General features: G+C 35.2%; 3 protein-coding genes and 1 pseudogene across 3 annotated transcripts; 3 read left to right on the top strand and 1 right to left on the bottom strand.

Moving 5' to 3' along the window:
• Positions 1–2,897: 2,897 nt before the first annotated feature.
• LOC112767339 (uncharacterized) lies at positions 2,898–4,136 on the top strand. Its single transcript, XM_025813205.3, has one exon. It carries the CDS (start codon positions 2,991–2,993, stop codon positions 3,966–3,968), a length of 978 nt encoding a protein of 325 aa, XP_025668990.1. The 5' UTR covers positions 2,898–2,990; the 3' UTR covers positions 3,969–4,136.
• A 1,147-nt stretch (positions 4,137–5,283) lies between these two features.
• Positions 5,284–6,821, bottom strand: LOC112767285 (uncharacterized). The gene is made up of 2 exons (XM_025813162.3): positions 5,759–6,821; positions 5,284–5,638 (listed from the first exon to the last, which is right to left on the bottom strand). Exons 1-2 carry the CDS (start codon positions 6,718–6,720, stop codon positions 5,401–5,403), a joined length of 1,200 nt encoding a protein of 399 aa, XP_025668947.1. The 5' UTR covers positions 6,721–6,821; the 3' UTR covers positions 5,284–5,400.
• A 953-nt stretch (positions 6,822–7,774) lies between these two features.
• Positions 7,775–9,127, top strand: LOC112767097 (uncharacterized; annotated as a pseudogene).
• A 410-nt stretch (positions 9,128–9,537) lies between these two features.
• On the top strand, positions 9,538–12,279 carry LOC112767096 (exocyst complex component EXO70B1-like). Its single transcript, XM_025812975.3, has 2 exons — positions 9,538–9,912; positions 10,176–12,279. The coding sequence occupies exons 1-2, from the start codon at positions 9,706–9,708 to the stop codon at positions 12,072–12,074; spliced, it is 2,106 nt and encodes a 701-aa protein (XP_025668760.1). The 5' UTR covers positions 9,538–9,705; the 3' UTR covers positions 12,075–12,279.
• The last annotated feature ends 10,717 nt before the right edge of the window (positions 12,280–22,996 follow it).

The following is a 22,996-nucleotide window of genomic DNA, read 5'->3' as shown; positions in this document are numbered from 1 at the left end:
GTTCTCGGGTTACAGATGCACTCGTAACATTATTATAAATTAATGATTCTAGATTAGAGGGAATAATATCTAAAAAGATTATTCTTAAAGTTAATAATTAAAATCATCTCTAAAAAATATTTTAATTTTTATTTTTATCTTTAAAAGATAAAATTAATTAAATTCGTTTTTAAAAGATAACTAATCTCATCGTAATAGTCTTTTCATCATGATATCTTGCGCTGAGATGGCTAGCTCATTGATGTGGTTCGTTAATTGCCAGAATGACACACAATAAAACGACATAATTTTAATTCAAAGCTCTCAAAATCTTGAAACAACATCTTTTAGTGTGCCGAAAGAATATTCAAATGTTACAAAGCCTTACTCCCCTCTCATAACAACTATGTCTCTGTTTTACTTTAAAACGTATTATTTCTCTCAAATTATGTCCTAAATCTTTCACCTAAACTTTGAACCACTGCATCAACATTTATTAGTGTTGGTTGACGATTAAAATGGAAAAGTTATCACTACTGAATACATAGCTAATCGTCTCCTGGAACAGCATTGACAAAAGAGAAAGCCATAGCGACAGTACGAGATAATGATGAAAGCTTTTTCATAATTTTTGAGTTATTCTGTCGTATAATATTTTCATAGTGTCGTGGTGTGGGTTTCTTCCATTCGACAAGCTGCGAATACTCCCCACTTTGATTCATCTTGCTGAAAATGAATCAAAATCCTCAATTTTCAATCACATTTTTCTGATATTTGATTCAATTTAGGGTTTGTAAAATGGCTGGTTTTGGAATCTAATTAGGTTATTCACTTGTATTCGTTTGTTAGCTATTTCTAATAGGAATTTAGTTCCAGTTATTGGATTCAAATTATAATTTCGTGAATGATCTTTCAAATTGTGGTTTTTATTTCTTGGATTACTCTGTAGACATAATGATAGATGAGGGTGTTATTTCAAAGTGTGTGGAAAATCGTGGTAAAAGAGAACACTTATTTTTTTTCCTCCACTTCCATTGCTAGAAAATGAAAATCTCGTTGATAAATGTATTTGTAATAGAAACTGCTATTTATTTTGGAATCTATACATTGTTAAACCTAATTCTATAACAGAAGAGGTGAAGCAAAAGTTTCGATGAATTAGACGGTATATATTCGATACTATATCTAAATGTTTAAATATAAGGGCGGAATGTGAAAAATAAATTAGTAAGTCACTGATTCAAAATTTTGCTATGTTAGAGGATTTTTAAATTGGATTGACAGAATTTTAGTAAGATTGGAGTGGTTGAAGATGTTTCTACGAGTATAAAATTAGGAGTACACTATAAAAAGAGGAGCATAAAAATAATTGATGAATTTTTTTATAATTTTTTTTAATGTTTTTATTTGCTTGTTGTTATTCTTGCTCCATTTATTGTGTTAAGTTCTCTTGTTCAAAAAAAAAATTATAAATTATATATGGAAGAGTTTGCAATTTGAATATTGGAAAATCTGAATTAATTTCTTAATGAACGGGTCACGCTCTTTTCTTAATGATTAGTTCCTGTACTAAGAAAAAACATTGATTTTTTTTGGTATAGAGACTAATTAGTCCCGTAAAAATAAAAATTAGAGGCTGAAAATAATATTTTTTTTGTTAAGAGTCTCGTTGTCTTTTGAAATAATTGTTAGAGGCGTTTAAGATTTTTCTCTTAAATGTATATGTTATTATTGACTATTTTAGCAGAAGAATTATCACTATATTAAAAAAAAAAATAACGAAGAACCAATCAAAGAAATAGCATAAGAAGGGTTGACACTTGACATTGAGACTGTACATTGTTATTCTTTTGTGATCAATCAAATTGGTGAGGATACCGCTCCCTTCTCTGAGTCACTCCCTGGGCTGATATATAGGAATGTAGGATCATATCAGTTCAAGTATTGCCTTGTATTCTTTTGAAAAATTTAGCAATCCTCTTTTCTCTCTTGTGTGCATGTAAATCAGGCCTAAAATATTAAACTATCTCATGAATCATGATGGCGGATTGGCACGGTGGAGAAGTAGCTCGTTGAACTTTTTTTACAATAAAAAATAATAAAATTAATTAAAACTAATCTAATAAAAAATAGTGAATAAAAATCTAATCATAATTTAAAAACAAATAAAAAATAATTAAATTACAACATAATTTCTGAATTTTTTTAAATTTTTAATATTAATAGAGTTGCCAATTATAATATTTGTTTTTATCGTTGACTAAATTATTATGTAACATGTATCACTAATTCACTAGCATTAAATCATTAATGAAAAACAAGTCAAAGACTAATATATGTCATGTTTGATAATTTTAGAGATGATTTTGGTGTACGAGACTAATTTCAAAAATTATTTTGAAAATTTAGCCAATAAATAATTTTGTTTTGTGATCTCATAATTATATATTGGTTGAAGTTGGCTGATTTTTATTAGTTGGTTGTGGACTTTTTTTCCAAAATTTTTTTATTTATTTATATGGTTTAAGATTATTTTTTTTGTGTTATGAAAACAAATGAATATTTTTGCTGGTGTTAATTTTTTTGCTAATTTAATGTTAGTTTTTATTTTAAAATTTAGGTTGTAGTGTTTATAATTTACTTAATTTAGAATTTAAAATTTAAATATAATTTATAGATTATAATTTAGAGTTTAGAGTTTTATTTTATTATTAATTTTAGAATTTAAATTAAAAATAGCAATGAATCTATCTAACGTGAAAAACCGATAACACGACTTACTTAATATGGAAGAATATAGAATTTGTCGTTCAAGATTTAGTCCAAGTTCAAACAGTGTGTAACGTATAACTATTAGTTTATGGGTAGAAACTGGATTGTCAGCAACTTCATCAAGTAATAATTTCAAAGTCCAAGTAAACACGCGATTTGACTTTCAGACCTTTAGTACTACAACTTCACCAATCTTAAAAACACAATTGAAAGGTCCTGCACTTGTAAATTTAAGCGGCATGCCAACCCAGAATTCCTACCATCTAAACCAGAAAAGGCTATGGAGATTTGTGGGATTTATGTCAAGTGCCAATGGATTTCTGTGTTATGCTAAGAGTTCCTCTTTCAAACATCTATTTGGGGAGTGGAACTTGTTGAAGATCATTCTTTACACCCTGTTAAGTTTCAGCATCAGCACCATCATGCTATTTCCCAAAAAATGCAGGCTTTCAAGGAGTTTCTTGCTTAAAGCTTATGTGGGTGTTCTGGTTTTGCTTCTAACCTCTCTCTACTCATTTTTCTCTGACAAATCTGACAATGGAAAACCAGACTTACTAAGCATGATTTCGAATGTTTCTTTCGCCTTGATGTCTTTGTCCCTGTCAAGGCAAATTGATCTTGGCTTTGAGGCAGAGCTTCTCAACTTCTTCCTTGGATGCCTAACTATTCAACTCATGAAGATCAGCTTGATGCTCTCCATCGTTGCAGCCATCTTTTGTTACACTCTCATGATTCTTCGTTCCAAATGGGAATCTCAATCGCATGTGAGAACACTAAGAATGCAAGACCATGTAACAGTAGATATTGACGCTGAAAATGATGACTACTTAAATGCCTTCCAATGCAGTTACGACCATGGCAAAAAACAAATGCAGGATGATGGATACAGTTGGAGAAAATATGAAGAGAATCCATTGAGAAGAAGGGGAAATCAGATAAGCTTCTACAGATGCTCACACCCGAATTGCAAGGTTAAGAAGAAAGTAGAGAGAACAATAGATGGGGAAATTATTCATGTAAACTACAAAGGTACTCATGCCCACCGTAATTGCAAGCCTAAATTTCCTATAAAGAGGAACTCATCATCTGAATCTTTTTATTCACTTCTACCTTCAGAACCTTCCCATACTAAAATTATAGATCAATCATTGGCCTTCAATGGCGATGGACAACTGGATCATGATCCGGCACCAGAGAGCTCATCATTATCAATATGAATGTTGAATACGAGCAGGATGCCTGCAAATATGATGTACGAAAACAAATAATCATATCTATACAAACGTGATGTTAAAATAGATAAGGTTGACAATGGGTTAAATAGGTGGAATTATGTACGTTTTTATTTTCACACACTTAAATGAGTTATGAACGTTTACTCCCTATTTCAATTCCACACCCTTAGAATGGTAATTTATTAACCTTAGAACTTTTTTTTTTTTGGGTAAATTATACTTTTTGTCCCTAAAGTTTGACAAAAGTTTCAAAAATACCCCTAAGTTTTATTTTGTTTCAATTTTGTCCCAAAAGTTTTCGATCTGCATCAAATACACCCTTGGCGGCTAATTTTTCAAAAAATTTAAGACCAATTCAACAACAATTTCATAAGAACAACCTTCAACACAAGCAAATTAAGCATCATTTTCATGCATTATTGTTAGATTGGTCTTAAATTTTTTGAAAATTTAGCCGTCGGGAATATATTTGATGCAAATCGAAAACTTCTGGGACAAAATTGAAACAAAATAAAACTTAAGGGTATTTTTGAAACTTTTGCCAAACTTCAGGGACAAAAAATATACTTTACCCTTTTTTTTTTGAAAAGAGAATCAAGCTCAACACATGCAGTGGAGCATATAGAAATACATTACATGAAATTTAGCAACTCCTATGTCATCTCTGTCATAGCCATCAACAACACGAGTCAATTTTTGCACCACTCTCTAGAGCAACAAAATGACCTATTCACACAGTCTACCACATCTGCTGTCTTATTCTGGAAAAATCCAACTAACCATATTTTTCGCACGTCTTTTCTCAAAGTCATAGTCCTCCAACTCTCAAAGTGTTCTTTTATAGAACCTGGGATGCTCCAAACATGACCCATATGTCTAATCCAAGCGCACCACACCTGCCAAGCATACTCACACGTAACAAACAGATGTTGTACAGATTCAATTTCTTTACTACACATAACACAGACATTATCACTTCGTTCAATGATGCCCAATCGACTTAGCCGATCCTTTGTATTGACTCGACCTACAAGCACAAACCAAGTAAACAACTCTATCCGAGGAGGGACCATTCCTTTCCAGATTTCATTTGTGAACTTGTAGCTAAGAATATCGTCCGTCAAGGTCTGTTCCTGCAAAACCTGCACAAATGAGTTAGTACTATAAACGCCTTCTTTATTAAATCTCCACACCACTCTATCCTGTGTGTCAGCTATCAGTCTCACATCTTGCAAGGTATCAAGCATTTGTACAATATCAGACTTAGAGAGTTTAAGTAAAAATTAAAAAAGACAAATAGAAAGAAAAAACTTTACATAAATTTTATGTCAGTAAGAGAGCAACCATAAGGCAAAATATTTTCAATATCCGTGCACAAAGTATAACAAAAATAAGCCAAATGATGTTAATTATATTAGATTAGATTCTCTATATTTGTACAATAATAATCCTTGGTTGCTTCCTCTAATGTCTCCAACTCCATGATGGAGACTGCTTCACTGCGTTGAGCAGAAAACACTGAATCATCAAGCTCTGGAATGAGATCCTGCAGTGTACCAACCACCTTCACCATGCTCGGTAAACGAGTCAACGAAGAACGCCTCTCCGTTACAAAATCATTAGCGAGCTTTTGCAAGGTAGTTACGACATCGCTGTAAAACAACATGAAAGTGACGTCAGCAAAAGAAGAGAAGCCCAAGAAAACATGATCACAGAGTCTTCTTTCGTTGGGCAATACAATCCTCAGAACCACGTTTGAAGCTTTCACCCACCTCCTAATCCTCTCTCTCTCGTCAACCCCTTCAATCTTGTTGATAACCTTTAACCGCAACATTGATAGACACATGTCCAAGAACTCCCTTCTCCAGCTATTATACTGGTTCGAGCATTCATTCTTGAACCCGGAATCCATCATCAGCTTAACCTTTTCATGGAGGTCGTCGACTGCTTTCGGCGGAAGCGCATTGATAAGAAAATTATGGTCATTCACCAGTGTCATTGGAATCGGAATTTGATCATCTTTGTCCACAAGGTATTCCTTCAAATGACACCATAACACCTCAACAAGTCCCCAATTAGCCCTATGCAATTCTTGAATAACACTCATGAATCTTGGTGGTTGAGGAGAAATGGATTCTTCTTCTTCTTCTTCTTCCACTTGGATTACGACATTACGTTGATCTTCTTGGAGTCCTGCTCCTTCATGCAAGTTCTCATCTAAAGAAGAACGAAGAATGTTGAGGGTATAGCTGAATCCTACTCCAAGAATACCTAACCATAGCTTTATCTTCATGAGTTGCACTATTAAAGCTCCGAGAAAGAAATACATCAGATCCACTTCAAATCCGCAAGGAATCTGTCTTGACAAGCAAAGCGACATGATAGAAAACGCAAGACATGATATCAAGCTAAATGCGTCTGGTTTCTTCTTTACAGCTTTGCTATCCAAGAAGAAGGAGTAAGCAGAGGTTATGGTTAACACTAAAAGTGCCATGTTACCTTTGAACCGGAGACTCCTTGAACTTTGCCAAACTTTAGCGTAAAAGATTGCAATGCAGATGATTAAACTGAGTTGAGTGTAAAAAAATATTTTCAGAAAGGTCCACTCTCCAAACAGATTGTTGAAGGAGGAGCTAACTGCGTAACAGAATAAACCGACTACTGATGAACCCAAACCAACAAACCTCCATACATGTGGCTGCGTCAGCCATCTCCTAATTTCGATGAGCTTCATGTTAATTCTGTTACAGTTTTGCTATAGGAGCCTACTTTTTCTTGTAATAATTGTAGGGGAAAGGAGGACTCTACAATTGCAATTTTCACTTCATAATTGTTATTTTTTTAACGTGTTTCGCGGGTGAGTTGTTATTTTAGTACATGTCAACTAGCACACCAAATTGGAATCAATAAACTCTTGTCAACTTTCAACAGTAGAAATAGACACTAATCTTATCTCTGCAACCCTTGGATATTCGTGTGTGTGGTCCACTCTAACACTCAAGTCTTTCTTATACGGGTGCAGTTAATTACTTTCAGCAATATTTGGTTGATATTTTTAGATGGGTATGGGAAGACTATGTGAAATTCATCGGATATGGTTCTTGGATGAATATGGAGAGACTATGTGAAATTTATTGGACATGGTATACTCAAACTGAATTCTCCTTCGAAACGGTGCTAAACTAAGCACTTCAATGATAAGGAGATTCGAATTCACGACCTCTTAGATGAGTATGGAGAGACTATGTCATTTAAGGTATAACTCATTGGCGCTTATTGTTGTTATTGTCGTTGTTGTTGTTGTTGTTGTTGTTGTTTCAAAGGTTGTACGTGAAATTTATCGGACATGGTATACTCAAACTATTCTCCTTTGAAACGGTGCTAAACTAAGCACTTCAATGATACCCAAAAATCAACTCATCCGTCATCACATACTTCAAATAATTAGCTCTAGATGATTCATGTCTTCGCCACGTTTCTGTAAACTCAAAAAGTCAAAATCATCACCCCTTTCATTTTATTTTATTTTATTAATTTATTGTTTTGATTTGCATGGTCAAGTAATCAAGTCCAATCCCCAATTGTGACTTGTGAGAATGACTTTATTTTATGGGTGAAAACTAAAAAACTAACTTAAAAAACAGGGTTGTGATATACTGAATTACTGATATTGTCGTAGAAAGATAATATTATGCCATAAGTCAAAAAATAAGAATAAAAAAGGACTGTGGTACATGTGACAAAAATCAAAGAAGTGTAAGCAAATTTGTCAAACTAGTCGCAATGGAAGAGTAAAGACGCCACTAGAGTAGGAAGAATCCATACACCTGCTGAAATTTCAATTTTTTTTCTTTTCTCGATGAAACAAGTAACAAAAGATCAAAACAAAGAAACAAATATGACCAAACACTTGTAAAATTTTAAGCGGCATGCCAATCCGAAATTCCTACAAGCTACACCATAAACGGGTATGGAGAGTTACAGGATTTGTGGCCAGTGTCAATGGATTTCTCTGTTATGCTATGAGTTCTTCTTTCAAACATCTATTTGGAGAGTGGAACTTGTTGAAGACTATTCTTTACACCCTGTTAAGTTTCAGCATCAGCACCATGATGCTATTTCCCAAGAAATGCAGGCTTTCAAAGAGCTTCTTGCTTAAAGCTTATGTGGGTGTTCTGGTTTTGCTACTAACCTCTCTCTACTCATTATTCGATGATAAATCTAACAATGGAAAACCAGACCTACTAAGCATGATTTCGAGTGCTTCTTTCGCTTTCATGTCTTTGTCCCTGTCAAGGCAAATTGATCTTGGCTTTGAAGCTGAGCTCCTCAATTTCTTCCTTGGATGCCTAACTATTCAACTCATGAAGATCAACTTGATGCTCTCCATCGTTGCAGCCATCTTTTGCTACTCTCTCATGATTCTCCGTTCCAAATCGGAACCTCAACCACAATCCAGAACGCTGAGAATGCAAGACCATGTACAGTAGAAATCGACGCTGCAAATGGAGTATTTGAAAGCGGAGATGACAACTACTTAAATGCCTTCCAATCGAGTTACGACGATGGGGAACAACAAATGCATGATGATGGATACAGTTGGAGAAAATATGAAGAAAACCCATTAAGAAGGGGAAATCAGACAAGCTGCTACAGATGCGCACATCCCAATTGCAAAGTTAAGAAGAAAGTAGAGAGAACAATTGATGGGGAAATTATTCATGTAAACTACAAAGGTACTCATGCCCATTGTCGCAAGCCTAGATTCACTATAAAGAGGAACTCATCATCTGAATCCTTTTATTCATATCTATCGTCAAAGCCTTTCCACACTGATATGATAGATCAATCATTATTGGCCTTCAATGGCAATGGACAATTGGATCATGTAACAGAACCAGAGAGCTCATCATTATCAATATGACTTGTGAAATGCTGAATTTTAGCATGCTTCGCATAAAAATGTGTCAGGGAGCAGATGAAGATCACTCAAGTGGCCATCTAGTAGAGAATCCGTTGGAGTCAGTTATAGCTGTTATAGTTTGTTAGTGCCATGCTGGCAGTTAGTTATCTCAGAATGTATGGGTTTGTATATAATCATATGATCTCTTGGACTTAATTCCATTCACAATTCAAACTCAGTTTTTGCATTCCTTTACTTATATCTATACTTTAGCATGGAACTTCATATTGAACTTTGTCCGTCCATAAAAGAATTAATAGGTGATTTACATTATCAATTCTGAAATTATTTTTGAATACTTGTTCACTGATGGCTAAAGGTATGAAAACCAATTAACCTGAGACCAATCTAGAATCCGCCGTACTAGTAGATAATAGAAGCCCCCCTTATTAACCTGAGACCATAGCCCCAAAGAAATCCTATATTTTAAGCACAATATAAGACAATTTTGAATTAAATTGAATTCATTCGAATGACGGCATAATCCTAGCATTAGTCACTATCGTTATCCCAAAGATGAATTAATCTTAGCCTTCCATCACAAACCATCGTCTGTCTTAATAATACATTGTAGACTAAGAGAAACAAAATGGGCATAGGTCCAAAAACTTAAACCTTTCAAACACGTTACAAGTCGATTATCTTTGAAAACAGAGGAAGGCTCGCTATTTTACCGAAGAATGAATAGCAACAATGGCTCCTCTTACCTTCCGTTGAAGAAACTCTTACGAATACTCATACGCACTCAAATATATCATGGAACCTTTGCTTAACCAAAGAAAGATGTGGCTGAAGCATCCACAACTATGGAGTTTTGTTCGTTTTGCTTCAGGCGTACTTGGATTGCTCTGTTACGCTTTAAGTTCCTCCTTCAACTCTCTGTTCGGGAAATGGAACTTGCTGAAAACATTTCTTTACTGTGTCTTCAGTTTCATCATCTGCACTGCAGTTTTGTTTGTAAAGGTATTGCTCCATTTTATTTTATACTGATCTTGATAATAAACTGCAGTAGACAAGAGCTTTTATGACCAAAATGTTAAAAGAGATTCTTGTTGTTCACATTTCTTTATTTGAGAAGAGGCTTTTGCACCATTGGCGTGTTAAGTATAGAATCATTCATGTATCTTTGTTTAACTGTTTAAATTTTTACGAGAGATGGTTGGTAAAATTTTTTATAAATATTTACATTATATAAACAGATTAAATTTAGTGATTTTTTCTTACAGGTATCACATGGCCCAGGAAGTCTCCGACTAAAAACTCATCTGGCATTTTTGGTTCTGATGATTACATCTTTCTACTCCTTTTACTTTGATAAAGCCGTGAATGGGAAACCAGATGCATACTCTATAGCTTCTTGTGCTGCTTTTGCTGTGATGTTTCTTGGCTTGTCAAGGCATAGTCACTGCGGATTTGAAGTGGACTTGCTCTATTTCTTTCTCGCGGCTCTAACAATACAACTCATGAGGATAAAGTGGGTTTTTGGAATACTTGGAGCATGTTATAGCTATGCTCTCATCATGATCCATAGCTGTGTGGATGCTCAACAAGAAATAAATGGATATCATGGAGTCCCAGAAGAGCCTCATGTCATTCAAGTAGATCCACCAGAACTGTTATTAAATTCTAGCATTACTCAAGACAGCGCAATCACCGAAGTTGATTCGCATTGGCAAGAAGTCAATAATGATTTTGCTCTCATCAAGCCGGGCCTCTTGTCTTCTCTAAAGGCACTTAAGAAGCAGAATCGAAAACTTTTAGGCCTACTTTACGGCCAGTCCCTGATGGAGCCTTTTCATCTCGATGACAATTTGTTAATCGACATGCTTCCGTGTGAAATTATCAACAACATCAACGAAACTTTTAAGATGGCACTGGCTGCTGGATATGAGAAGGAGTGCTGCCACTTATACAGCAATTGCCGCAGGGAGTTCTTGCAACAGTTTCTTTCAGAATTAGAGTTGAAACACACACCTGAGGACCATAATGTTTTCATCACACACAACATTCTAAGTTGGAACAGAACTTTTAAAATCGCCTTCCGTGTACTATTTCTATATGAACGCAGGCTTTGTGATCGCATCTTCTTGGGATTCTCCTCAGTGGGGGATCTATCTTTTGTGCTGGCTTGCAAGGAACTCACAACTCATCTACTAAACTTTGTGAATACAATAGTAGTTGACATCCGTTCGCCTCCGGCCATGTTTAGAAGAGTGGTGAGTATGTTTGAGGAGTTGAATGACATGATTACCGAGTTGGAATCATTATTTCCTGATCAGGCCGGTGCATCGCTGAGAAACGATGCAATCAAGGCAAAGAGGAGACTAGGTGAGAAAATAAGAGACGTTTTCAAAAACTTGGAGAATCTGATTCACTGTGATTCAGCCATTGCAGATGTTCCAGGAGGCATTGAACCAATCACCCGCGATGTAATGAATGGTCTTGGTGCAATAGTAAGAGTCATGCCTATGATTGAGAAAGCTTTCAAAGAATATCCTATAACAACTTGTCCTTCATTTCCTGCCATGATAGCTTGGATGATAGAGCTGTTGGAGAACCATTTGGAAGCCAAGTACAAAATTTACACTGGAACTTCTTTGGATTATGTGGCCATGATGAATAACATTATGTATATAAAACTAGAGACACTGAAGCATTTTCCCTCTGCTCGATTGATAGACTTCGGCAGAGTCAAACGATATAGTTTCGCTGAAATTTTGGGTGATGATTGGATACAAAAGCACACAAAAAAATTCCAGAAAAACCTTGAAGACTATCAAAGAAGCTCATGGAATGAGGTGCTAGGCTTGTTGAAGCTAGACAACAACAACGAATCACTGGCAAAAGATGTAGCAATTGAGTCCATGAAAGAGAAGTTAGAGTTGTTCAACATTCAATTTGAGGAGATATGTTGCACTCAGTCTAAATGGTTTGGCAGCTATGAAATACGGAAAGAGATAATAGTATCCGTAGAAAACATGTTGTTGCCGGCATATGGAAGCTTCATTGGAAGGCTCCAGGATGTTCTTGGCAAGGCTTCTTATGACTATATACAGTATGGAATGCTTGAAATTAAAGCTCGGCTCAATCGTTTGTTTCTCGGAGGCAAACGGATGAGTCGGTAGCTGAAAGAGCGGGAAAAGCTTGAGTAGGATTAGAAAACAGGTTGCCACAAACTTCGATCCAAAGGAGTTATGTCCTTGTATAATCACTTATGTTTTCTGGTCAAGAACTCAAAACCAGTTCAAGTCTCCTTTTATTTTATGAACTTATATTTTTCATATTTGGTTGGTTCAAGTACAAGTTGCAATAATATGTGGAATTGGAACATATGCGAAGTTAGAGAGCTCAACATTATTGTGAAAACTGTGTTAGTGATCAAGAGATTAGAGAGAAGAAGCTAGAAACAGAGAAAATAGTGATTCTCATATTTTGAAATTATAGGAAAGTGTGAACATTTTGAACTGTAGCACACTAGTTACCATATATATAGCATCTACTCTAACTATTAATTAATTATGGATCTAACAGACTATGTTAAATATTTAACCTGAGTTGGTCATACCTAACTCTTAGTAACCTAAGTTAAATACAACTAATATGGTTTCACAACTTTTATCAATACTCAAACTACTCAATATCCTCCCTCAAGTTAGAAACCAAGAAACCAGAGAAGATTCACAACTTGCATCTTTACATAAATTGCTCAATATCCTCCCTCAAGTTGTGAACTATTGAACCACTTTTGATCCTTATGCATCCTTTGATTGAGAAGCATATAAATCAAGTAACCTCAACTTTCTCTGTGCTGCATCAAAAGGTCCAGGAGCCAATACTTTTATAAAGCAATCTGCAGTTTGTTGTACTGAAGTAATGGGTAGAAGCTTCACCATTCCCTTTTGTGCCTTTTCTCGAACAATGGCAGTCTACTTCTATGTGCTTGGTTTTCTCATGAAAAAACCGGATTGGCTGCAATATATAGAGCTGATTGATTGTCACAAAACAGATTGAAAGGCTCCGAATGAGGAATTCTAAGGTCTCTAAGTAAATAAAGCAGCCACTGCCCTTCCTTTATAGCTTGACCCATTGCTCGATATTCAGCGTCAGATGAAGAATAAACACCTATGTCTTGCTTCTTGCTTCTCCATGAGACTAAGGATGTTCCAAGAAAACAAAAACAAAAACCTATCATTGGTCTCCTAGTATCTGAGCATGTGGCCTAATCAGAATCAACATATCTTGTGAGCTTCAAATTGCTATCTGCCAAAAAAAAAAAGTCCCTTGGCTGGGCTCTGCTTCAAATATCTCAGCACTTGGAAGTGCAGCGTGAAAATGTTGATCAGTTGGATGATCTACATATTGACTTAGTTTACCTACTATGAAGGAAATGTCAGGTCTAGTATTTATGAGGTAGAATAATCTACCAACCAACCTTCTATAAGAAGTAACATCATCCAATTTGGTTCCACTATCTTTAGATAGTTTACTGTGCTTGTGTGGATGAACTTTTGAGGTATAGCTAATCTCTTGCATTGTTGTAATACGTCTTTTCTTTAATAGAGTGAAAATAATTCGGACATCGAAGAATACCGTGGGTGGGTACCTGCAAAAGACACTCTGACCCTCAAGTCAGTAAGTGTTTAAGAGGTATAAAATTTCTATGATTATAGAATGTTAAACATGAAATAGAACTTATCATGTAGTCCCTTTTGAGATATAAAAATTGGTGCCTTCATAGGCATAGGATTGATGAATAGAGTTGATGTTATGACTGTTGGTCATTAAGTCAGAATAATGGTTATTAAGATCGTCTGTTACAAACTTAGAATGAAGGAAAATAAAGTCGAGTTATAACTCATAATGCACAATAAAGACCGAGCTATAAGATGACGGATCACAGCCTCCAAGGTTTGTTTGCCGATCATATGATCCAGGCTAAGCTCAGAAAATTAAATGAGTTATAACTCGGTTAAAAGATAAGTGAATAATGATATGATGAGCCCCCAAGCTTAGTCGGGTTATTATGTCGGCACTTATTCAAAAATTAATTGAGTGGTAAGAGTCATTCAATCAAGATAGTTGTGCGGGGGATATTTTTCCACTTGAGAATAATTTTTCATGACATACGCATATCATTTGATTGTATGTGAATTGAAAAGTTCAGAAATAGATATCCATTGACGGAATTGATTGTATGATCCAAGAATATAATAATTAATTGTCTTGGAAAATTTTTCGACCCACAACAACTTATTGATGAATTTCTCGCTCAAAGCAATTTGTTATTGAATATTCACAATTTATATTGAAGGTCATATGACATGAACAAGATAAATTGAGAAAATAAATATGTATAAAATCGCAACATATATTGAATAATATATATTGTAAAAGTACAGGAGTTTAAAGTAGAAAAATATACCTTGAAAGTTGATAATTGTAGAGAAGAAGTCGATATATGAATGTCATACATACCAAATATGAATTACTTAATTTAATTTGTTAATATTATAACTTTGTTTCATAGAATCTACATTAACTTGTTAATAAAGCAATAAAATAATTAGTCATTTAATAATATAATAAATCTTGTTTAGCTATGAGGTATATTCTTTGTGCAAAAATAGCAAATTTGTATGTTTGTAATATTTTTTGCTTTGAAGGTTACAGAAGGCTTAGAGAAGGGGGTTAAATCTATGGCCTTCTTTTGCTTTAATAAACGACTCCTTTGTTACACGACTTGAACCTGATTTCTATTTGAACTGTGCAGTGAAAAATTTAAGAGACAATTTCTTTTTGTCTCATAAATATCAGAAAATAGAACAGAGAGAGAGGAAGAAATTGACACAGACATGTATCCTGGTTCAGTTGTCTTGTGCAATGCAACCTATATCCAGTCTCCACCACAACAGTGGTGAAATTTTCACTATAATCAAAGTATTACATACACTAATTTCCTAGGATTCACTCAATCCTATTTGGACACTCAAGTTTCTTCCTAAACTTGACTTGGCTATACTAATACCTAACTCTTTATACTAAGTGTTTACCCAACTAGCAAGGGGTACCTCACAGGTACTTGACACAAGACAGAAAATTACAACCAAAGCAAATCAGAATTCACTCTTGGCTTTTCTCTCAAGTGTTTCACTCAGCCTTTTTCACTCTTAGGCTTTTTCTCAATATCTCTCTTTCAGCCTTTTACCTCTCAAAGATAATACAGAAAGATATACATTGAAACTGAGATACAAACCGTAAAACATGAAGGAGATTGATGCATAACAACCTTTTTTGCTATAAGTTGAACCAGATTTAGCTATCTCTGATGAAGTTCTTCATCTTGGCAGAATGTTTCTTTAACTTAGAAAAACTGTCCAAAATGTTGAACTCTTCACAGGGAAGCTCTCAAACAAACTCAGATTCTGATTCTCTCTCATTTTTTAAAATCAGAAAAGCATTTTTCCTTTTTGTACCTCTTACAGAGTCACAGTTTAGATTTCTCCTTAGTAAACTTTTTGAACTCTGAGCTCCCTTAGCTTGTCATCTCACTTATTTCAATTAACCCCAAGTTAGAAATTTTAAAGCTGGTTCCTTTTGCTTGACCAAAGACTTTAGAGCAGAAAAAAGAAACTTTTCAATGGTAAACCCAAATCCAAACCCTTGAGTTTATGCTTTGTCCCCAATTTGAGCCTTTGATTCACAATAGTGATTATCATAAATCACTTTCTCTCCATATATCCCAATTTGGCATTGCAGAACTTTGAAGAAGGAGTGAAGAAAATAAATTGTATGTAAATGGAAATAAATCACCTTTATCCTTTGACTTAGCTTAGCTTGCTTTGATTAGGGCAATTGGACATTTGCTTTTGTGATTTACCTTTCTCTTTCTTTCTTCTCTGATGAATGAACCAGGAAGAAGCTTTCTCTCGTTCTTCATGAGTTTGACCACAAGCAATGTGAATGTTGGCTTCAACTTGGATGAATTGCATTGGGCTTGGATATTCTTGTCAATTCGTCCGATCCAATAGATATGCTTGTTACTATCACTTGAGCTTCGATTGGAGATATGGGCAGCTCCTCTTTCCTTGTTCCTTTTTGTTTGGGTTGCTTTATTTATTTGGCCTGCATCACTAAATAAAATAATCAAAACTAATTGAGTGTTTAACCCATTAAATCAATGTTTGTCATCATCATTTAAGTTAGTTAATTCTTTAACTCAACAATCTCCCTCTTGATGACAAACATTATTATAAACGAGAAGGTCAAAGGAATTGAATTGAATAACGTTAAAGTACTTCCCTTTAGATGATATCCGTTCTCGTTGACTTGCTCCCCCTTTCTTTTTTAAAAGTTGCTCCCCTGAACTTGTGTTTTTCTTTTTGTTTCCTGTTCACACATTCATAAAGAAGACACAACTATGTACAACATGCAAATGATTATCAGGAGATGGTGCATTCCATAAGAGTTTCAAGCCTTAGATTAAATTTACAAAACAGAGCATGTCCTCATCAAGCATAAAAAACAATCAGCCAATACAAAACATGCTGAAACAGAACATACAAAACAAAAAAAATAGAGCAATATAAAATAGAGTAATACTAATACTATAATACTAATACTACTCCCCCTTTTATCATCAAGGAAAGAAATGCACGCATTTTTAAACCTGCAGCAAACTGTTATGGTGCAAAGTCCATAATACTAGATAAACCAAGTGCAAAAGAAAACAGTGGTTAATCGGTTTATAGTCATCCGGGACAGGACAAAGTTCAAAATAAACTACAATTGTTCTATGAGACAATTATCAAAATAAAACAGCACATAAAAGATCAATAGAAAAGACATCCTCAGGCATATGAACCATCCTCTTCAGAATCAGCAGGATCTTCACGGTCAGTGGCCATAGTGTCATCCTCTTGGAGATTGTTAATGAACTTCATGAAAATTGCCACTTTATCTCTGGATTTTCTGAGGAAATTTTTATGCTTGGTAGCAAATTTCCTCTGTTCTTTGCTCATTGCAATTTGATGGTTAGATTGAGAGATAAATTCTTGAACTACATCTTTCACCACTCCATATAAGAGTGATTTGTGTCCAGTGAAAGTTGAAGTCCCAGAGGCAGATGGAGGAGAGGATTCTTCTGGTTCATAGTTGTTATCATCATCATCATCAAGAACTACCCTTTCAGTTCGAGTTGGTCCCTTTTTCTGCTGTTTCACAGAACCACCTCCTTTTAGATATGAGTGTCTATTTTCATATGTCTCATTTGACAAGTCAACACCAAAATGATAAAAAATGCAGGTTAAGAACATGCCATAAGGAAGAGCTTTATCTTTCTCACTTCTAATGAAATCAAACATATACCTTACCATTAAGTATGCAAAAGAAATTTCAGTTTTTGTGAGGATAGCACATAGAACTAGAGTATCACAGAAAGACACCCTTTGATATGAGCCACTTTGAGGAAGGATGATATGGTTCACTATGCGATGCAACTGGGCACGAGTGTAACCAAGATCTTTGTGAGTTGGAGTGATGCCATCAATAAAAGAGATGGGTTCACACACGGGCCAGAGCATCATTGTCTGAGATACCTACTTCGTCATCCCACTTACGAGAGGTGTAGACACAAGCACCAACATCAGTGTATTTCAGAGAATCACTGATGGTTTCATTGTTTAGAACAAGGTCACGGCCTTTTACGTAGGAGTGAATGCTGCCCTTATGATAGGTCATGTTTGCATAAAACTCCTTGACTAAGACTAGGTAAACAGGTTTTTTTATTTTGAAAAATATGGTTCCAGTCCAGAAATTCAAGATTATCAACAAAAACAAAACCTTTCTTTTTCAGATTTGGTAAATCGACTAAAAAGGAGGGACATATGGTACGATAAACAACAACACCCTCATAGAAATCATTGTTCATAGCAGAGCAAAAACGAAGAGGATTGTAATCTGAGTGTGAGGTCATAAAATGAGATTTGTGTGCAAAAGGATCAATGGATGGCTCTTTAACCGATTTTAGAGGGATACAATGGTTACCTCTTTAAGGATGATTAGGAGCAGACCTAGGCTTAGGTCGAGAAGGTTCAGGCGTAGGTTCCTCAGTAGCAGGGCGCTTCCCCTTCGAAGTACTTGGTTTGGAAGGAGAACTAGGTGGAGCCATTAGCTTGGCAGAAGAGGGACACGTTAGAGTGGTTTTGGTTCTTGCCATTGGATCGGTGCGAGGAGGAGAGGTAGGAGGAGATGGAGAAGGTGTGAAAGCCTGATCTTTGGAGCGAGTAGAGGGTCTAGGTTTCTCTGGGAGTTTGAAGATTTTAGCCCTTGGACTCTTTTGAATCACAGTTTTCTTCCTCACTGGAGTGAACCCAGGTTTCGAATGAAACAAAATACTAATGGTAGTGGAGAAGAAATGAAGAGGTAGTGGAAGTAGTTATGAAGAGAGAAGTTTGGTAACTGCACCAAGAAAGGAAGTTTCTTGAAAACATGCAACTGCATCACCTATGACTAGACCTTAAAAAGACTTGACATCACAAAAGATGATTTGATTTTATTAAAAAATAAAACAAAGCAGATTAAAAAAAAAAGTTTTTCACTAAAAGACAAAACACAAAATAACACATGAATAATGTAACACTCATTGGGCCCAGAGATGTAGAGTTTAAGAAAATATATTGGACCACAGCAACTCTGAACTGATGGGTTGGCCCAGAAGATTCAGATCGTGCAAATGAGCCTAGAAAATGATATTCAGAATGATGGTTCTTTATTTGCCCAGAATTGTCTCATCCCCACCTGAGAGACAAAAACTTCAACAAATACATCAGCAATGCTCAAATAAAGTATCATGACTTAAAATCCCTAGATTTGTCCTAAGTTTGCAAAATCTGTCTTCAGCTAGAGTGTAACACCCCAATTTTTAACACCTCATGATCGTACCAAAAGTAAGGCATTACTAACCTAATCCTTTACGCGTAAATCTATCGATGGTTTTACTAAAACTTATAACTTTTCCAACAAGAACAAAAACACATATTCACATACTTAATATTAATAATACATTGTAGTATTACATACAACAGCAATCACAGAACCTACCCCTCTGAATAAAACTCTAACTAACAAGGCGAGGGGAAAATAAATTCTAACAACTCAATTCGTAAACATATTCCTCTGTGCTCCTGAAGCTTCGCAATAAGCCTTCGCACCTGTAGCTGAAAGGGGTGGAAATAGGGGGTAAGAACTGGGGAGTTCTTAGTAGGGTCGGGGTTAGGAGTTAAGTTCATTCTATATATACATGGTTAGCAATAACAGTCAACAAGGTACGATCTAATTCAACAATTAAAGAACACAGAATTCAAACAGTCATTTAGCACACCCACAATCACAAAAAATACACTCACAAAAAAATATGCGCAAACAAGTATGATGCATGGCTATCCCTAGTGTAGGTAATGAGCTCATCTGTCAGTTTTGACCCGCTCCCGACGTAACTCAGCAACCTTTGTCTGAGTTTGGTTTCCAGTGTCATAACCTCTGTAAGTGTAATGTCCTGAATTTTTTTTAAAACCTTTTACATTTGATTTCTTTTATTACTATCCAACCCTCCAATTTTATCAAATTCCTATACTACCCTTATTTCTTTTACCAAACCCTAACCCTAATTCCCAAATTAAACCTACTAACACTCACTTTATCACATACACCCCCACCCCCACATATAGAAGACAACAAAAAGAGAGGAAGAATAAGGAGAGGGGGAGTGATGGAGGAAGAAAGAAGAGAAGAGGGAAAGAGAGAGGCGGCACCGGTGGGAGTCACTACCACATCCGCCACCATGTTTGAGAGGGGCCAGAGGAGTGGAAGAGAGAGGACGTGATGGCCAGAGAGAGAGAGAGAGAGCAATGACGCTGCCGTTGCTGTTGGGGTTGCCGTCGTCACTGAAGGAACTCGTCGCTGAGCTACTATGTCGCTGCCGGAGGAGAGCTTGTCGGAAAGCTGCTGTCCTGTCCGGCCGTGCGCTATCCTCCATTCTTCCTCCACTGGTTCTGCCATTATTCTTGCCCTTTGAAACCATCGTAGGAAGCATTTCACACCTCTGTCAGTTCTGTTTCACTACCATTCTAGCCTGGTTAGTGGTTGTTCTATTTTGTTTCTGTTTCTGCTACTGTTTTACCGCAGTTGTTGATGTTGTCATCGTTGCTCTGCCTTTAGCCATCGTCACTTCTGTTCTGTTGTGCCCCTGTTCGCTGTTTTGCTTGCCTATTGGAGCTGCCGCTGCCACCGTCCAAATTTTGGGCTCTTTCGTACCCTTTAGTTTGGTACTCTGGGTTTGGTCTCTTCAGTCCCTTGGGATCAAGTTGTGAGTAGGCTTTACATTTATAATTATTTGGCTTTATATATATAATTATCTTAATATGTGCTGCTTGAATTTATGATTATACTTACAAGTTATCAACCAAGGATTTGAATTTAATTTTAATAACGGATTTATTAGAACTAAATATTTATTTTTGTGAAATTCAGATTTTTAATATGCACATGAGACTGTATACATGTTTGATGAAGTTTTGTATTATTTCAGAATATTTGATTTTATTTGAATGTGTTTTTGTAACATTAAAGTATTATGGATACTCACTTATATGCTCTGAATTTGTAAAGTATATTCGACATTTCATATGATTGAAAAGGATTTTTTTATTAGAAAGTATTATTGATTTGATTTGATACTGTATATATTGAAAGATCAAAGATTGATTGTATTTGAAATTATATGTTTTGAAATTATATGTTTTGAATTGGTTTGAGAGGCTCGTATTAGAAAACCATAGTTAACGGCGGTTATGACGTTAACCTAGATGCATCTGACTCAGACCTCAACTAGCAGGGGCGTTGCTAGCCTAACGTGTAGGCCACACGTTGGATCTGTTATTCCGTACAGACACACTAGAGGAAAGGGCTACCCTTATAGGTGGAGCCGCCCAAGTGTAGACTATTTGATTTGATTTCTATATGAGGACTCCCTTATTGATTCACTTATTCATATAAATTATTATTTTCTAGCTAAAATTATTTTTATAATAATGTTTAGATGGTCTCATGTGAATTATAGATGTACTGTCTAGTCATTGAGTTGCAAAACTCACTCTGTTTTCTAAAAATATTTTTCAGGAATAAATATTTTATTATGTGAGTATTTCTATTCAAGGGTAATGATCTACAATGGGTATCTATTCTTTGTTGAGTTCTTAGACGTCATCTGCTCCATATGTCACAGGCAGGATCCCTCTATATTTATTTATTTTATTTTTGTTAAAAATCTGTAATTATTCATTCTAGAAAGTGTAAATTTATTCAAAATATTTGTAATATTTTTATTTATTTTATATTCGAATATGTTAGGCTTGCCAGAGGACTATTTCCCTGAGCGCCAGTCGTGGCTCATTTTGGGCTGTGACAGAGTGCTATCAGAGCTTAGGTTTAATCTGTGTAATATAGAGCAAGTGTCCTATGGTAGGATCACAATTGTATAAATATAAGCGCGCCTATTTGTACAAATTGTGGCACTATCAGAGGCCTATAGGAATGTCATCCTTCTCTTTTTGTCATTCTTGTCTTTTGGTTCTTGTTATCATGAGTCATCTGTCGATTCTTGCCACCTCTTTTCTCTTCTTTGTACCCATCCTTGAGTTATTATTTGGTAGTTTTTCTTGAACTTGCTTTTGCAATGACTTTAGTTTTGGTTCCGGTTCGCAATTCCTGCCTTGTAGCGAGTTCTAATCTTCCTCGCTTTTGTGAATATTTGCTTTAATCTTCTTCATCTTCATGTTGTTTTCTATGGTTTCTGATTTCAAGATTTCATCCATAATCTAAAAGATTTGATATCTTTTTGTTGTGAATTATTATCTTATTCCTCTCATAGAACAGTATTTAGATTTGTGGATTGTGGATTCACTTAGCTGCTGATTGAGATGCTTTGTTTTGGATATCGATAAAACAAGTTTGTTCTTCTTATGTTGATGATCTTTGAAGTTAACATAATTTTGAACCACTCGTGATTCTTTCTTTCGAATCAATAATTTTAAAAATAGTTATTCGGTTGCTCAGGAGAAGAACTACGTGACGAATATATGCATGGAGTGTTATTCTTATTTGCTAGATTGGAATTATAATTTTCTCTGTTTAGGTGTGGCAAAATTTTTTTTTATGATCTGTTAGTTGAATTGAAGATCTTTTCCGATTTGATAGTTTGGTTGAACTGTTTTTGTTTGATAATCTATTCTGCGATGGCTTTGTTTGTTGAACGTGACTTTTCTTTCAAGAGCACTATTTCTTCTGAGAACCTTCAAGTTCTTCCCTTTTCAATCTTAAGGTTCCTTTGATTCTGAAATTTTCAATTTTTGATTCATTTTGTTTTTGCTCAGTTACTGACAGCACTTCATATTTTTCATGGTAAAATGACTCAAAATAGCATGCAAATTAGGGGGCATGAATTTTTGTGAATAGAAATTTTTATGTAGTAATCACTTTTTCAAAACCCATGCTTTCTTTTTTCTTTTCCTTTTTCGTTTTCCTACTGGTTAATGCTGCTTTGGATTAATACCCTTACCTTGTTGTGAAAAATAACTCAAACCAATTTAGTTTATTGTGTACTGAATATTGCATTGAATTCTGAAGAAGGGTCTTTCTTTCCTCCTTCATTTGTTTTTCAATCATGTTCTGAAATCTAAGATTCTTTGTTGTTTTTCAACACCCGAGTTGAGCATTATTTTCAACATCTTTCAAAAGTTTTGAACTTATACTTGTTGGTTAGTTCTCTATTTTTGTACATTTTATTTGTTTGATTTTTTAATACTGTAACAGTATTTATTTTATGGGAAAGTGCTTTGAATGTTCAAGCTTCCTTCCTTTATAGACCTTTGTTTTAAACTTTTAATCAATGCAAGTTTTATCCTCGCACTTCTGCAATGCTTTGCTTGTTTGAATTTTCATTGAAGACCCTTTACTCATAAGTTCCTAATTCGTTTACTGATTTTCAGCTGTT

The sequence above is a fragment of the Arachis hypogaea genome, chromosome 17 (assembly GCF_003086295.3).
Source record: "Arachis hypogaea cultivar Tifrunner chromosome 17, arahy.Tifrunner.gnm2.J5K5, whole genome shotgun sequence".
NCBI lineage: Eukaryota > Viridiplantae > Streptophyta > Magnoliopsida > Fabales > Fabaceae > Arachis > Arachis hypogaea.
This window is presented reverse-complemented; position numbering and strand designations above follow the sequence as displayed.

Coding starts and splice junctions, on each gene's coding strand:
- LOC112767339 (XM_025813205.3), top strand. CDS start 2,991: ATGCCAACCCAGAATTCCTACCATCTAAACCAGAAAAGGCTATGGAGA.
- LOC112767285 (XM_025813162.3), bottom strand. CDS start 6,720: ATGAAGCTCATCGAAATTAGGAGATGGCTGACGCAGCCACATGTATGG. Junction 5,639..5,758: donor GAGAGAGAGAGGATTAGGAG/GTGGGTGAAAGC, acceptor GTTGTTTTACAG/CGATGTCGTAACTACCTTGC.
- LOC112767096 (XM_025812975.3), top strand. CDS start 9,706: ATGGAACCTTTGCTTAACCAAAGAAAGATGTGGCTGAAGCATCCACAA. Junction 9,913..10,175: donor CTGCAGTTTTGTTTGTAAAG/GTATTGCTCCAT, acceptor TTTTTCTTACAG/GTATCACATGGCCCAGGAAG.